Here is a 17,187-nt window from a genome sequence, read left to right on the forward strand (position 1 = left end):
ACGGAGCCTGGTATTTTATTACCTTTATTGACGATTTTTCACGATATGGTCATGTCTATCTGATCTCGCATAAGTTTGAAGCTCTTGAGTGCTTTAGACGATACATAAATGAGGTAGAGAATCAAATAGACGGTAAAATTAAAGCATTACGAACTAATCGAGGTCGTGAATATTTATCTGATCAATTCAAATAGCTCTGTGAAGAAAAAGGGATAATTAGACAACTGACTATCCCTGGCACTCCACAACCAAATGGAGTTGCTGAAAGAAGAAACAGAACTCTTCTGGACATGGTAACGACAACCTTCATACTTAATCGTGTACCCTCAAAATCAGTCGCTTCCACGCTCTACGAGTTATGGACAAAACGCAAACCAGATCTAAGCATCTTGAGACCCTAGGGGTCAGCGGTGTATATCCATGACGCTTCTCATAAGCATGGGAAGTTGGGTCCCAAAGAAAAGAAATGTATCTTCATAAGGTACTCTGAACAATCAAAGGGATACGTTTTCATAGGTGAAAACGAAGATGGAACGGTGACTGAAATAGAATCAAGGGATGTAACATTCATTGAGACTGAATTTCCTAATAGAGGAGATGTTGACCGCACTGTTTCTCTTTATGAGACACAGGAACAAGAGAGTGCAGAACAAATTGACAAACCAGAATCATCTAGGTGTGTCAATCTGAGTGGGAGCAAAGAAAGGTCAACACCAAGACCTGAACAAAGAAAGAAAGAAAAGCAAATAGCTCATATCAGAAGGAGTAACAGGGAAAGTGTTCCCAAAAGACGCTTTCAAATAGAGGGCGAATCTCTCTTAGTTACTCCAGAAGGGGATGATGAGCCCCGTTCTGTACGAGAAGCCTTGTCAGGTCCTGCGAAAGATGAATGGATGAAAGCTATGAAAGAAGAAATGGACTCAATGAAAAAGAACCAAGTTTGGGTGTTAGTTGATCTTTCAAAAGGGCATAAAGCCATTGGGAACAAGTGGGTTTTCAAGATTAAAAGAAAAGTGGATGGATCAATTGACAAATACAAGGCTTGATTAGTGGCAAAGGGGTACACACAACAAGAAGGAATAGATTATGAAGATACGTTCTCACTTGTTGTGCGTTTTAATTTTATTAGACTTATTCTGGCAATAGTAAACAGTTTAGACCTAGAATTACATTAGATGAATGTAAAAACCGCATTTCTAAATGGTGATCTGGATGAAGAAATCTCTATGGAACAAACATTAGGTTTCATTGAAAAAGGAAAGGAAAATAAAGTTTGTAAACTCAAAAGGTCCATTTATGGGTTGAAACAATTATCTAGACAGTGGTATTTGAGGTTTCACAAAGCAATAACTTCATATGACTTCCAAATGATAGAGGAAGACCACTGCGTCTACATTAAGCGGTTTGAGGGTAATTTTGTCATATTATCCTTATATGTAGACGATATACTATTGGCCGGAAATAGTCTAAATTCGGTGGTAGCTATTAAAGAATGGCTTTCGTTGAATTTTGAGATGAAATATATGGGTGAAGCAGAGTACATACTTGTAGTTAAAATCTAAAGAAATCGTTCAAAACAAATCCTCTCTCTTTCACAAGAGAATTACATTAACAAGATTCTTGAGCGATTTAACATAAAAGACTGCAATCCCATGAGTACCCCTGTTGCTATTGGAGTAGCTTTGAGTTCTGACATGTGTCCCAAAACCAAGTCTGACAAAAAGAAGATGGAAAGAGTTCTATATGCTAGTGCTGTTGGTAGTCTGATGTGCGCAATGATGTGTACAAGACCAGACATCTGTTATGCAGTGGGACTGGTAAGCAGATTCCAGTCTAACCCCAGTGAAAAGCATTGGAAAGCAGTGAAGAGGATCTTGAGATACTTAAAAGGCACTTCTAATTATGCACTGTGCTACGAAGGAAGCGACCTGTGCCTTGTTGGGTACTCCAATGTTGATGTAGGCAGAGATGAAGAAGAACGAAGGTCAACTTCAGGTTATACCTTCTTGCTCAACAATGGCGCCATATGTTGGAGTAGCAAGAAGTAAACGTGCATTGCCTTACATTCAATGGAAGTTGAGTTTGTGGCATGCACCGCAGCAGTGCAAGAGGCTTTATGGCTAAAGAGATTTATAGAACACCTTTGATTTGGAAACAAGAGTACCAATTCGGTGATGGTATACTGTGACAATACTGCAGCCATAGCCTATACTAAAGATCCTAAGTATCACAGCAAAACTAAACACATTGACATCAAGTATAATTTTGTTAGAGATTATAAGCACAAAAGGTTGTTACTATACAGTATATTTCTACCAAGTGTATGGTAGCGGATCCCCTGACGAAGCCAATAGGCGAAAAAGCTTTTAAAAAACATGTGCAAGCCCTTGGCATACATAAAGTGTAATTTGTAAACCTCATTAATGAAATTATATTTTTGTGTTATCACATTATGTGTATATCCGAAAGTATACAATGTCTAGTATGTCGTACAGGTTAAAAAAGGTTAGCTCTCTCACACGGGCAACTGCCTTTGACACTCAAGTGGAGTGAGCAAAGATGAGACATTTGTGTTCACCAGTAAAGCAACAAAAGAATGCTGATATGGTAGGGAAGAAACACAAACTTTATGTCACCTTGACTTAAGTGTAGCAAGTCAAGATGAGATCCACATTGATAAAGTTGGATCGAAGTTTGGAATCCTACTTCCATAATACCTGTAGCCGGATAACAAACTCTTCAATGTCGACGTCATAACAATGAGTAGAGTTGAAGAATTTGGGTTTAGATACTGAGTGTGTCTAGACTTAAGTCTGTACGGTGTTAATGATAAGTCCAAAACGACATACGCTCTTATAGTAAAAGAGTAACACCGTAGCATGTGTTTCATACCACATATGCTGGGAGAACCGCAAAAGGGAAGCAAGTGAAAGATCCCTACTTCATTGCTGTGTGAGTCCCAGGGAGGAATTATCCTCTTGTTGGCGTCCTTTGACTTTGATAATATCACGAAGATATGTTTTAGCGATTGTTACTTTGGCATATGTCCTATGGTCATGATTGATACGATCTAAGGTAATATACTTTGGCACATGTCCCTTATGACATTCCGTGGTCATAAGTGTGGACACTAGACATACCAGAAAGGTAATTTGAGTCAACCATCGACTCGAGAGGGATTAGATCTACCGTGAAAAAGTGTATATAAGTAAATCTGGGACACCTGAGGCATTTTTAAAATTCACGCTACACGAAATGAGAAGGTAACTTGTACTGGTCCTATAAAAGGATTTCTAGTACAGGCACCTAAATGAAGACGTCATGCCCCCGCGGTATCGGCAAAACACTAAGTATGAAACTGAGAGGAGACGAAGAGACGAGACCCATGACACCTAATCCACCAAGTGTGAGTGGGAGATGTAGAAAAATGGGCCAGTCCACCCCCAAGCCCATTAACTTTGGGGCTCTAATGCGAATAACATAACCTGTGGGTCTCAAATGGTGATTTGCAATTTTTCTTCAAATTATGGACAAGGACAGACGGGGGCGGAAGTTTTTTGTTTTTTAAGTTATAGAATCAGTTTAAGAAACTGAATTCACCGGCTTGCTTTCTTCCCTCCCGCGTTCTCTCTTCTCATTCTCCAAAAAAAGGTGCATTTGCTATGAACATCCATTCCGACTCCATTACTGTGATCGGACTTCCGCGCGTGGCTATCTGAATCTGAGATTATTCGACACTTCAGGCATGCCCGAACACCATGAGAAATAGTCACAGCGGCAACGGAGTTCAACTTTCAGAGCAGAATCTGGTGACGGTTGGTCTGTCTCTCTCTCTCTGTTTTTTTTTAAATTTCTGAGCATGGGAAGCTTTGAAAAAAAACCCGGCTAACCCATCCAAACCGGCGGGTTACCCGGGTTAATCCTAGTTTACTCCGAGTTAAACCGAGTCATGTCGGTTCACTGTGATCCCGGTTTTGTTAACTAACCAGACCAGACAAGTGACCGGTTCGCCAGTTTCTGGTCTGAACCAGCCGGTCCGGTCCGGTTTTCCATACCATGGTCCGTTCGCAATTCGCATTGAATATTATTTGTTGTTTATTTTGTTCCTGCCCGCCTGCATACTTCGACAGTGCAACTAACGTTAGTACTCCTTTTGTTCGTCCGTTCGCAATTCGCACTGACTGCTAGAATGAACACACATTTCTTATTGGGAAATTTTCCAAAACAAAAATGCATATTAAATTTTAAAATTTTATATCAGTCTTATTTATTACTATCTCCGCTTTTTAATATAAGACCTTATTTGACTTTTATTTTGATCTTAAATATAAGACTCGAATCTATTTTGTCTATCATATTTATATTTTTTTTTCAAGGTAGTCCTTCTAACAATAGTAGTTCTAGCCAATGCACTCGATTAACAAGGATATTTTAGGAAAGACAACACATATTTATTATAAATAACTAACTTAACTTCTTTTCTTAATCTCTTCGAATTAATTAACTAGCTTTTATAATTAGTGACGAAGGTAGTATAATTTAATAACAATTAACTATATTTAAAAAGTAAATGACAACATATTTTTAAAGTAAATGAGAAATTCCTATTTATTTTGCATATATATATTCATTCTTTTATATAATTTTTTTACCAGCATCCTTTTATTTAATTTTTAACTTTGGTAGATGTACTCTTTTATTAAAATCTTTCATTGCATGACATTGCCGTCTCTGAAGATTTGGAAATTGAACCAAACAAGCCTTAATTTTACTCTATTATCACTGTTAATCTTATAATTTTGCTATGTTAGTATCATTAGTCCGTATACAGCAAATCTAAAAATTTAATAAGGTAAAAATATAAGTATTAAATTAAAAATAAAAAAATATAAATACATGTAAAATGATTTTTTTTATAAATAAAAATAACTTAATTTATTTTATTAATTTTTTATAATTTAATTCTCTAACTCATATTTAAAAATATATGAATAATAAAATAGAGAGCCATTACTTTTTTTTTTTCCAAATAACTTTTTAAATGGAGACCATCCCCAATCTACACCACTACGAAATTGACCTAATTTTTTTCATGAAAATTAGGTACTATTTAGATTAAATTGCTCATTTTTTCAATAAATAAAAATTTAGATAAATTGGCTTTTAAAGATTTACCAGGACTCGTAAGTAATGAATTCAGACCCACCCACTCACCTGGAAAAAATAGAATTAAGGTATATCTAACACCCTAAAATATTTAATGTTTCTGTTGGTCCTAAATATAAGACTTATTTTGTACTACAAAATATGTGTTATGTTTCAGACCAAATGAGCCATAAAATTCTACTCGTATGTTAAAAATGGAAAATTGGCACCCACTAAGTTAACAGGGTTAACACTGTTTTTTTACCACAGCTTTATAATGCCGATTTTGCTTACTATTACTTCTAATCTTTAATATAAAAGTTAGTTGACTAATTTAAGTAAATTAAAAAATTAGTTAAATTAGTTATTTGTAATAAATATATGTTGTCTTTTCTAAATTATCTTTACTAATTAAATATATTAACTACATCTAGTTTAACATGTGTAATTACCACAAAAACTATATTTAAAAAAATAAATAACTATAAAAGATAAAATAAATTTAAGTCTTATATTTATAATCAAAATAAATATAAATCTACCACTTATATTAAAATCAAAACTTATCATTCACTTTTGACCACTCCTCCAACAATGTCGCCTTCGCCTTCTTTTTGAGGTATAAGGTCTGCCGTCTGCATATGGATCGACAATAGCGAGTCTTCTTTATGTAAAGGTAAAGCGATACACTGCGAAGAAATAGTTGGGCTTGGTCAAGGCGAGCCACTTGCCTTTGTTCTTCAGATAGCATCTCTAGCAAATCCTTCCGGAGCTTAGGATCATCACTGCGAATTTGCATGCTGAGAGTCATATCCTCCCAGCAACAAATCGAAATCCCCGAGCAGTTCTTGCTTGTCTTGCTCAAAAATTTGCTTTCTTGGCTTTCCAATCTTTAGCTCAGTAATTATTTTGAGCCGCATATAAAATCTAGCTTGTATTTTGATTCTAAATATAATTTGATAGATAAAATGAACTAAAATTTTATATTTAAAATCAAAATAAATTTATTATCTAACTCTTATATTTAAAATAAAGGTAATATAAAATTGTGATTGAAGTGTAAAGCTTGGAATATGTGACAGTACCAAATGAAGTAGCACATATGGATTGAGGTATAAAATAGATTGTTAAGCTAACTCATAAATATAAGTTGAAATTTCCCCAAAATAATAATAATTATTATTATAATATCCTGCCTTTTAACACAGAATTTTTGGATGGAAAGAAAATTAAAAAACCATAATACTAGAAGAAAAATCTGTCAAATTTTAGAAGCTTTCTTCAAAGCATTCTCTCTCTCCCCTCCCCCCTTTTTTTTCCTTTCATTTTTCCCTTTATTCATAGTAAGTGACAGAAGTAACATCACTTTGGAGCTCTTTTTATCATTTGTTTACGATGGATGGTCGAATCTTATTTAAATTAGAGGTGAACAACTGCCAAAAAAAAAGGAGAAAAAAAAGAGAGAGGAATGGGGAAGTTGGGCCAAGGATTGAGTTTTGCATAAATTTGTGCTTATTTTGAGACATTTAAATACTCTTAAAGCATCAAGGTAAGGCCTCCTCTCCAATCTACCCTCATTCTCTTCTAGTTTCATCCATTGGTTTTCTCCCTTATACTTGGAACCCAACGTGAAGCTGGAGATATGCTACGTTTGAGTTGTTTGGTCTTTGATTTGTACCTTGAGAGGCTAAATGGAGTTTGCGGGTTTCTTTATAGGGATTTAATTTTTGGGGGCGGGGGCCAGCGAGGCATTGATTTTTAAGTGTTGCTTCAAACCCTAGCATGATTCTCTTCTGATTCTATTTATAAAGTAGAGAAAGAAGATTTTTTTTGGTCCTATTTATAAAAGACTGAGAAAATTTTTTTATATGGATATACTCTTCTGGTTCTAAATATAAAATCTCTTTTATAGTGTAATAAATGAAAGGTAAAATTATACTTCTCCGGTTCTAAATATAAGACCCCTTTTATAGTGTAAATATAAGTCAATATAGTTCTATATTGACTTTGTTTATATGAGATAGTATAATACTACCTCCGATTCTAATTATAAGAGCTAATTGACTAATTTGAAGAGATTAAGAAAAGAAGTTAAGTTAGTTATTTGTAACAAATATGTATTGTCTTTCCTAAAATATCCTTGTTTATCAAGTGTATTGGCTAGAACTACTATTGTTAGAAGAACTATCTTAAAAAAAATACATAAATATGAGAGACAAAGTGGATTGAGGTCTTATATTTAAGACCAAAATAAAAGTCAAACAAGGTCTTATATTAAAGACCGGAGGTAGTATATATTAAATAAGGGAAAAGTTAGAAAATTGTTGAATTTTAAATGAAAGTTAATGAAATTTAAGGTTTTTCTTAATTTGTGTGAAACAGGTTGAAAGTTACTTATAAATATGATTAAAAGAGTATTAAAAATCATGAAAATTTTTATTGTGTTTTAAAAGCTAAAAAGATTAACATAAAACTTGAAATGCACTTTTGCTATTAAACTATTCTTTTCAGGAGAATTGTTGGGTATCTTAAATTATTAAGGAGTGCAATACTGCTCTCAAACACATATAAAAATAAACATACTATCTTTGGTTTTTAATACTCCTCCTATCTTAAATATAACACTCCTTTTGGAGTGTAATTTAAATTACAAAAAAAATATTATATTTAGGATCGCAGGAGTATAAAAAACTAGTTGACTAATTTGAGTAGATTAAAAAAATAGTTAACTTAGTTATTTGTAATAAATATGTGTTGTTTTTTTTAAAGTAATTGATTAGAATTACCATTATTATAAGGACTATATTGCAAACATACTTTGACTATATAGTATTGGCATATATACATATTTATGTTTGCTTTTCTCCCCTTAGTGATAAGGATAACTTTGCAACTATTTTCAATTTGAAAATAATATTGTATTTCTTAAAATCAAACTATAATTCTAAAAGTAATTTTTTGATATACAAAATAAGTATGTGATAATAATTTTATCTTAATTTACATAAAAATATTTTTTGAAAGTATTTTTGACTTAACCAAACATCCCTTTCTAATCCTTGAAAGTTTATATCTAATGGTTACGTGTGAATAATTTAAGAATAAGGATGGCATTTAACCCAACTTACTAATAAAGAAAATGGATTAAAAGGAAATCTATTTCAAAATTTAGGGATCAAATATAGATTATCATTGTAACTAATACTCCTCTTGTCCCATTTATAAAGATGAGAAAAGACATTATTTTGTCTTATTTATATAACACTAAAAGAAATTTTTATATTGTATAATTTTATTTTTTATTTATTATTGTGTTGACTTTGTTTACATGATGTATAATATACTACCTCCGGTTCTTAATATAAAAACTAGTTGATTAATTTGAATAGATTAAAGAAATTAGTTAGGTTAATTATTAGTAATAAATAAGTATTGCTTTTTCTAAAATATTTTTACTAATTAAATGTATTGAAAAAAATAAATACGAGAAACAAAGTGAATTAGAATTTTATATTTATGATTAAAATAAAAATTAAACAAATTTTTGTATTAAAGACTGAAAGTAAAATATTAAATAAAGATAAAATTAAAAAGTTATTAAATTTTAAATAAGAGTTAATAAAATTTAATATTTTTCTTAGCATGATTGAAGCATGTTAGAAATCAATTATAAATAGGATGAATAATTGATTAATGATTATGTCCCCTCAAACATATAATTTCCCCTTTTATTTTTTAGGAAAAATTGTAAATAAAGACCCCTCAATATATAAAATAGCAATCAGGGACCCTGAATTTGAGAAATTGCTCACAAGGACCCGGTCTCAATTTGCAATTATGAAATCATGGTCAAATTACCAAAATACCCCTCTTTATTTTTTTTCCAAAAAAAAAACCCTTGCCTCGCCGGAATCCGGCCGCCGGCGCCGGAGTTCCGGCCGTCAGAGCTCCGCCACCTCGGCCGCCGGCCGCCGGAGCTCTGATGCCGGTGGTCGGATTCCGGCGGCCTTCCTTATTTTTTTTGAAACTGTTTTTTTTTAAAATTGGGGGAAGTGAGGTTGGGGGGATTTGATCCCCTAACCTCATGCTTCCCAAAATTAGGAATGACCATTGAACCAACAAATTTTTGCTAACATCATAATACAAAAAAAAATATAAGTTAACTCATTTACTCTTGTTCCAGGTGATAACAAGAATACATTTGAAAATAACAAGTTCTGATTATAAAATAACAAGTTTGGGATTAAAATTTAACAACACGTTTTTTTTTATAACAACACACTCTGTTGCAGGTGATAACAACAATACATTTGAAAATAACAAGTTCTGATTATAAAATAACAAGTCTGGGATAAAAATTTAACAACACGTTTTTTTTATAACAACACACTCTTTTTCAGGTGATAACAACAATACATTTGGAAATAACAGGTTCTGATTATAAAATAACAAGTCTGGAATTAAAATTTAAGAGCACCCTTTTTTTTATATAACAACACATTTTATTCCAAGTGATAACAACAATACATTTGAAAATAACAAGTTCTGATTATAAAATAAGAAATCTAAAATTAAAATTTAACAACACATTTTTTTATAACAATTAATTATTTTATACTTTTGAAAAATAAATTATTTATAACTTATAAAAAGTATTTTAAATCTATTTAATTTGCTAAAAAAATAATTTTTATCTTCAATTTATAATCAAAACTTGAAGTGTAATTTATTATAGATTAAAAATACTTTTTTATTGTTCAAATTTATAAATAAAATTTAGGGAAAATGACAACACACTTTTTTAATTTTTTTTAAAAAATTTTTAATCTATATATCTATACAACTCATTATAATATTTTTATATTATTTCATTCTTTAAATATTAAAATTTATTATTAAGTATTTAAATATTATAGTATAATTTATTATTTCATTCTTTAAATATTAAAAATAGTTTTTATATTTAAAGAAAAAAATAGTATTTTTAATTATAAATTAGAGATAAATTTCATTTATAAATTTAAGCAATCAAAAAGTATTTTTAATCTACAATAAATTATACTATAATATTTAAATACTTAATAATAAATTTTAATATTTAAAGAAAAAAATAGTATTTTTAATTATAAATTAGAGATAAATTTCATTTATAAATTTAAGCAATCAAAAAGTATTTTTAATCTACAATAAATTATACTATTTATAATTTATAAGAAGTAGTTTGATTTATAATGAGTTGTGTAGATATATAGATTAAAAATTTTTTAAAAAAAATTAAAAAAGTGTGTTGTCATTTTCTCTAAATTTTATTTATAAATTTGAACAATAAAAAAGTATTTTTAATCTATAATAAATTACACTTCAAGTTTTGATTATAAATTGGAGATAAAAATTATTTTTTTAGCAAATTAAATAGATTTAAAATACTTTTTATAAGTTATAAATAATTTATTTTTCAAAAGTATAAAATAATTAATTGTTATAAAAAAATGTGTTGTTAAATTTTAATTTTATATTTCTTATTTTATAATCAGAACTTGTTCTTTCCAAATGTATTGTTGTTATCACCTGCAACAGAGTGTGTTGTTATAAAAAAAAACGTGTTGTTAAATTTTAATCCCAGACTTGTTATTTTATAATCAGAACTTGTTATTTCCAAATGTATTGTTGTTATCACCTGAAACAGAGTGTGTTGTTATAAAAAAAACGTGTTGTTAAATTTTTATCCCAGACTTGTTATTTTATAATCAGAACTTGTTATTTTCAAATGTATTGTTGTTATCACCTGCAACAGAGTGTGTTGTTATAAAAAAAAAACGTGTTGTTAAATTTTAATCCCAGACTTGTTATTTTATAATCAGAACTTGTTATTTCCAAATGTATTGTTGTTATCACCTGAAACAGAGTGTATTGTTATAAAAAAAACGTGTTGTTAAATTTTAATCCCAGATTTGTTATTTTATAATCAGAACTTGTTATTTTCAAATGTATTATTGTTATCAACTGCAACAGAGTGTGTTGTTATAAAAAAAAACGTGTTGTTAAATTTTAATCCCAGACTTGTTATTTTATAATCAGAACTTGTTATTTTCAAATGTATTCTTGTTATCACCTGGAACAAGAGTAAATGAGTCCCTGATTGCTATTTTATATATTGAGGGGTCTTTATTTGTAATTTTCCCTATTTTTTATCCAAATCGAAATTTTAACTTTTAATAATTTATATTAGGACACTAGGCCGATGCCACCCTGCCATAGCGTAGCTTACCGTATCAGAAGTCGAAATTTTCCGAGGGCAGCGGCGCTGGTAGCTGTGCTGAACCAAAATTTCACTCGTGTCCTCCGTCCTTTATTCCACTTCAGGTGAGTTTTCGGTGACATTTTCTGCACTCGTATGGCCCTCTTCTGTTATCTCCTTCGTTTTTTTTTCCCGGTTGTGCACCATCGCTTGTTCATTCTCTTTCGCGAGCTTTATTTCCCCCCTTTTCTGGTGCATTCGTCACGTTTGCATTATTTATTCTATTAAAGGTCCCACAACGGAATTTCGTGATTGCCCTTAGAAATCTATCATGAAATTTTGTGACTGTGTAAGGCTATGCATGTAAGTTGAGAGGAAAACAGGAAGGGAAGGAATCTAACGAACAGGAAATCTGAAAGGGAGAGAACGAAGGGAAAGTGATGGTAAATGATAAATATCAAGTAATGATGACTTTGGAGGATTTTGGAAGATTAATTGAGCGTTTTCTCATTATTCTTTTATTTCTCATTAATTTCTTAAATTCTTCCATTCCCTTCCCTTTGGCTTCATTATTCATCCATTTGAGACTGTACTCTCTAGTAGAAGTTGGTTGCCCTGTCTGTAAGTGGGTATGAATAAAGCCCCAGGACTGTGGTTAGGAAGGAAAATATTTGTATAGTATTACTTGGTGCATCTTCATTTCTCGAGAATAGATTGTATGAATGTATCAGCAAGTAAGCTGTAGTTTCTAATTTGGACCTAGCTAAAAATGAGAACTAAATTCAATTGGGTAAAGGATATATATATATATATATATATATATATTTTTAATGTTGGTAGTGACTGGGTTGGTCATCAATGTCATTCAGTTATTGTGACTCCGATGAGTCAGTGGTAACTTAGTAAATTCCAGCTACCAACATCCATGTCTCCCGTGTTTTGAACTCGCCCCCTTCCCGGGGGGTTCTTCAGCCATGTTTGTAATATTCTTATTGTTTTTGTCATGGGAAAGCCAACACTTATTAGGAAGGACCATGTTCCAATGACTATCTCCATTTAGTGTATCATTAAAATTTACTTGTAACCCTGTCAATTGAGCAAATGATACAAATAAGACACATATGATATCATCTATTTGGTAATTGGTATTCCTCTGGTCCTATTTATAAATCACTTCCAATATGTTTTACATAGATCAAGAAGAATCTTAAACCTCATTAACTCATTTAAAATTTAACAACTTTTCAATTTTATCCCTATTTAATATACATTATACCTTACATAAATAAAGTCAATACAATAATAAATGAAGGGTAAAATTGTACATCCATACAAAAAGTTTTCTCAGTGCCCAATAAATAGAACCAAAAAATATCTTTTCTTTGTCTTATAAATAGGATCAGAGGAGTATATTTTAGATACGTATATATTTTTTTATTATAGGAATGCAGAAAATCAATGTGAATTTTCTACATTGGAATCGTTGGGTGACTTGGGTTGGTTGAAAGAACTAGTTTTGGACTATTGGTGTTTCATCTTTTCATCCTTTGCTTAGTTGTGATATAACAATAAATGCTTGTCTTTTATATTTTCTGTTTTAGAGGATTACCATAGTTTAAATTATGGTAATTAAAATTCCATATTATCATGTCTCCACTACTTTTGCTTATAAAAGACATTTAAGTTCTCCTATATCTGGTATGTGGCTTATATTCTTAATGGCTTGCTTATGGACGAGTGACCTATGCTACTGAGGGGGAGGTCATTTTGTTGCGCTCCAGAACTTATTCTATTTTCATCTAGTTTTTAAGTTAGTATTTGCCCTAATTATTAACTTGGCCATTCTGTTTAATTGTCAGGTTTGGTCACTGTATTACATGGGATCTACAGCAGAGGATGGCTATGCTGCATTTGAAAACAAGGTCAAACGAACAATGTACCTTGACAACCTTTCACCTTCGGTCACTGAATCCGTGTTGAGAACTGCTTTTGATCAGTTTGCAAATGTAAAAAATGTCAAGCTCATTCCCAACTACCTTGAACCAATGAATGTGCCACAGTGTGCACTAATAGAATTGGATAATGAAAAGAAGGCCAAGGAAGTTATATCAATGATTGAGCAATATCCTTTCATGATATGTGGGAAACCAAGGCCTGTAAGGGCATTTCCTGCAAAAGCAGAAATGTTTGATGATCGCCCTAAAAATCCTTGTAGAAAGTTGACCTGTCGTTGGTTGGAGCCAGGTGATCCTGACTTTGAGGTGGCAGAGGAACTGAAGGAGCTTACTGGCAAACATGCTGCTGAAGCTGCTTACTTGCACCAAGTAAGTTTTCCCTCTTGTACTTATTATGTATTTATTTTAGTAATCAATTGAATTTTAGTCAATCTTGTTATTTTTATTACTAACCTGCCAGTTGCTGCAATTGTCAGAGAGGGCAATTTTTTATTCGGTTATTACTTAAATTCACTTTTATCATTGACTTTCAAAGATTGGTTTTATCCCTAAACTTTTCCTTTTTAATCATTATCCTTAAATTGGTGAATTTATTTCATTATTTTTGTTCCAATGAAGCAGGTTCAGGAATTATTTTCAGTAGTGTGACTAGTGATAGTGAGAGCTGCTAGTGTTGATGGTATAAGATAAGATGTGATTCTTATGGGCTGCCACCATAGACTTTAAACATACTGATTTTAGGTTTCTGTTTCAAAATAAGAAACGGTAAAAATTCAGGGATGATTATCCATGGCTAGCCTCAAGAAAACAGAATATCAAAATACTGTTTAATTTTCACCCGTCACATGTCTAACCTTCCCCTATTTGTACTAACGGAGGTTGGATGGTCTCCTTCCAATTTACTTAACCAGCTCCAAGTTCCTAACAACTCCCCGGTTATCCCCCAATTCTCTTGTAATGAATAACATATTTTAACCTCAAAGAGGTGCCTTCAACCTTGTTGCATTTGTTCTTTGAGAATTTGCTGGAAGGGATTACTGCTTTACTTGTTTGATTACCTAGTATATTATTTTAACCACGCAGAATCATATCACCTGAGGAAAAAAGGAAACGGATAAATTCCCCCCCCCCCCCCAATGCAACTTCGTTATCACTATATTTTATTTTTAACATTCAGTGTTTGCTTTAGCTGCTTTGTTTTCTGGGTTGACTATTGGGGTTCAGTAAAGGATACTTTTCTTCTAAATCATATGATGCCGAGGTGTTGTTTCTTCACTTTCAATGAGGAATATGACTGAGAAGAGCATGCACGTTCGGAAGAAGTTTTGTTTTAGAATGCAAGAAATAGATAAGTATGTCCAAAGATAAATAACATGTCACATTGGTTATCGCTCTTTTGAAAATATGTCCATTCATTTGGAAGACCGTCTTATCTTGCTGGCTTTTAGCTATTTAAGATTGCCAATAGGTTTATAATACTCTTACGGGTTAGCTTATTCTTAAACTTGTTCTTTTTTGCAGGTACAACTACAAGAAGAGGAAAAGCTTGCAAAGCACCAGGAAGACACGCTTAAAGGGCATTATAAGAAGTACAGGACGATAGAGAGCGTTATGGACGGAACTGCCCAATGTCTGGCGCGTCACTATAATGTGCGTTATAACAATGATTGAAAACTTTATTTGGACTAGCAATACGTGTAAGTAAACTCTTCTTTATTAGTAGGTTATTTTCTTCTAAAGCTCTATTGTCCCTTCCAGTTATCAGGAATAATTTATGCGAGGAACGTCTTTATATGACCTATGATCCTTGTCAAAGTACAATTTTTAGTCTGCTCTATTCTTTCCTTTTATGTTCAGCGGAGTGTGATGGTGGATGTTTGTGTTGTACTTGTATTGATAACTTAGAAAAGTATACTTATTATGTCTGTATATTTGTTTTAATTACTTGCATTGTTTGTGCCCATGCTTTAAAGCCGTATAACTTTCTTGCATTAGGAATAAGGATTATATTGTGATTTGGAGTTATTATAGCCATGAAAAAGCTTCTGGTGTTGTGGTCTTGTGCGCCTGTTTGTCATACCCAAGACCCAAAGCAGAGACGATGAGGATGGAATGTGCATCCGTTATTTTTCTAAGAATTTGGAGAATTGTGTTGTCCTATAAGCCGAATGTTAGGGAGCATTTGTATGCTTTAAGAAAATCCCAGCCCCAGGAATGAATCATCGATATATCAATAATTCAATATATCGAGTGAACTCTGTAACAAATAATATTGTCTATCACGGATGGATATCTATAATATTTTGGAAAATGACAAAAAAGGATTGTGGAAATTGCAAAATTCCAAAAGGTTAATTTAATGACAGTTTAAGTTCTATAAAATCTTGCTGAAAGATGAGTTGCAAATGGCTAAATATCAATCCAGTTGCACATACGAGAGGCTCATATGCTAATCAGACGTTTACCATTAAAATTACTTACAAGTACATTACAAAAGTTGAGATAAATTTTTTTTTTTAATATATTTATCTTGTATTCTTATAAATCTGAGTTATTCTACACTGACAATAAATCTTGTATTATTTCTGTTTTTTAATATAAAATCTAGTTGACTAATTTGGAAAAATGAAGAAAATTAGTTAAGTTAGTTATTTGTAATAAATGGATTCTTAAAATACTTGTATTAATTTTGTATGTTTGACTCTTTCATGGATGCTAATTTCTTAATATATGCAACTACTATAGGAATTACTCAAATGTAAAATAGATAAATATTGGAGACAAAATAGATTGGGGTTTTATTTAAGACTAAATTAGAAGTCAAATTATCTTTTATATTAAAGATTGAAGGTAGTACATTACTTGGTACTTTGCAATGGAGTCTCAATTGTGTGTGTGAAGGAAAATTAAGGAGAAATACAAGCAATTTCTTCAACTTTTGTGGGAAAAATTATACACAATTTTTCAAATGTTTCAATGATAAGCATATAAATATAAACTTCTCTTTAAATTTTAAGCAAATAAAGTTTCTCTAATTTTAAATTGTTTGCTATTTCGCTTATGGAATAAAACATGATGCGAGGTTTCTTTTAAAATTCAGAGGATTATTCCTATAAAAAATTAAAGTTTCAAGAGTTTTTTTTTTTTTCTCAGCAGAAGTTTTTTCTCTCTCGAAGTTCTAACATTAATGGTTTTTGTATGTTTCTTTTTGTGTATAACTTAAAGTATCTTTAAGTCACTTTGGCTTGAGATTAAATTCTGTCGGGTTGAGAGGGTTAAGATTAAAATCTTTTCAATAAATGAATTTATTGCTTTCCTCTTTATGGGAGTGAGACCGCTTATTATCTGAACTAATAGTTTGTTAACTTATTGTATGTCTTTTATTTTTGGACAAAAGTTTTTGTTAATTTATTGTTTTTTTTGGATGAGGTTGTTAATTTATTGTTACCGTAGGGGAAAAAAAACTATATCTAACTTGTTACTCCAAAGGAACAATAAAGAAAATTTGACTATGGAAGAAAATGATAGGAGTTTTTCATCAATTGGTATGATGCATAGTTATTATAAATAAAATTTTGACTGAACTGCGCGCATGCCAAAGAAATTTGGCAAATAAGGAATACTTAAACGAGACGAATTTTTTGGCCAATTTAAAATTAGAGATAAAATTTTTTTGGCCAACTATAATTACAAAAAAAAAAAAAAAATCTTCCCCCGTCTGGGAGTTGCATTTGATTTAACGAGTATTTTTTTTTGGACCAAAAACATGAGTGAGTGATCAAAGATCGAAAAATATAAAATAAAAGAATAGACTGAAAAACATATTGAAGAATAGAACAAAGTGAACTA

The 17,187-nt window shown here is 31.5% G+C and overlaps 1 protein-coding gene across 1 annotated transcript; it reads left to right on the forward strand.

Annotated features, from left to right (window-relative positions):
- The first annotated feature begins 11,414 nt into the window (after nt 1–11,414).
- LOC114745902 (uncharacterized) lies at nt 11,415–15,299 on the forward strand. Its single transcript, XM_028934073.1, has 3 exons — nt 11,415–11,508; nt 13,243–13,707; nt 14,860–15,299. Exons 2-3 carry the CDS (start codon nt 13,261–13,263, stop codon nt 15,007–15,009), a joined length of 597 nt encoding a protein of 198 aa, XP_028789906.1. The 5' UTR covers nt 11,415–11,508; nt 13,243–13,260; the 3' UTR covers nt 15,010–15,299.
- Nucleotides 15,300–17,187: the final 1,888 nt, after the last annotated feature.

The sequence above is a fragment of the Neltuma alba genome, unplaced genomic scaffold, assembly GCF_004799145.2.
Source record: "Neltuma alba isolate B1F8T4 unplaced genomic scaffold, ASM479914v2 tig00004856_pilon, whole genome shotgun sequence".
In the NCBI taxonomy this organism is placed as follows: domain Eukaryota; kingdom Viridiplantae; phylum Streptophyta; class Magnoliopsida; order Fabales; family Fabaceae; genus Neltuma; species Neltuma alba.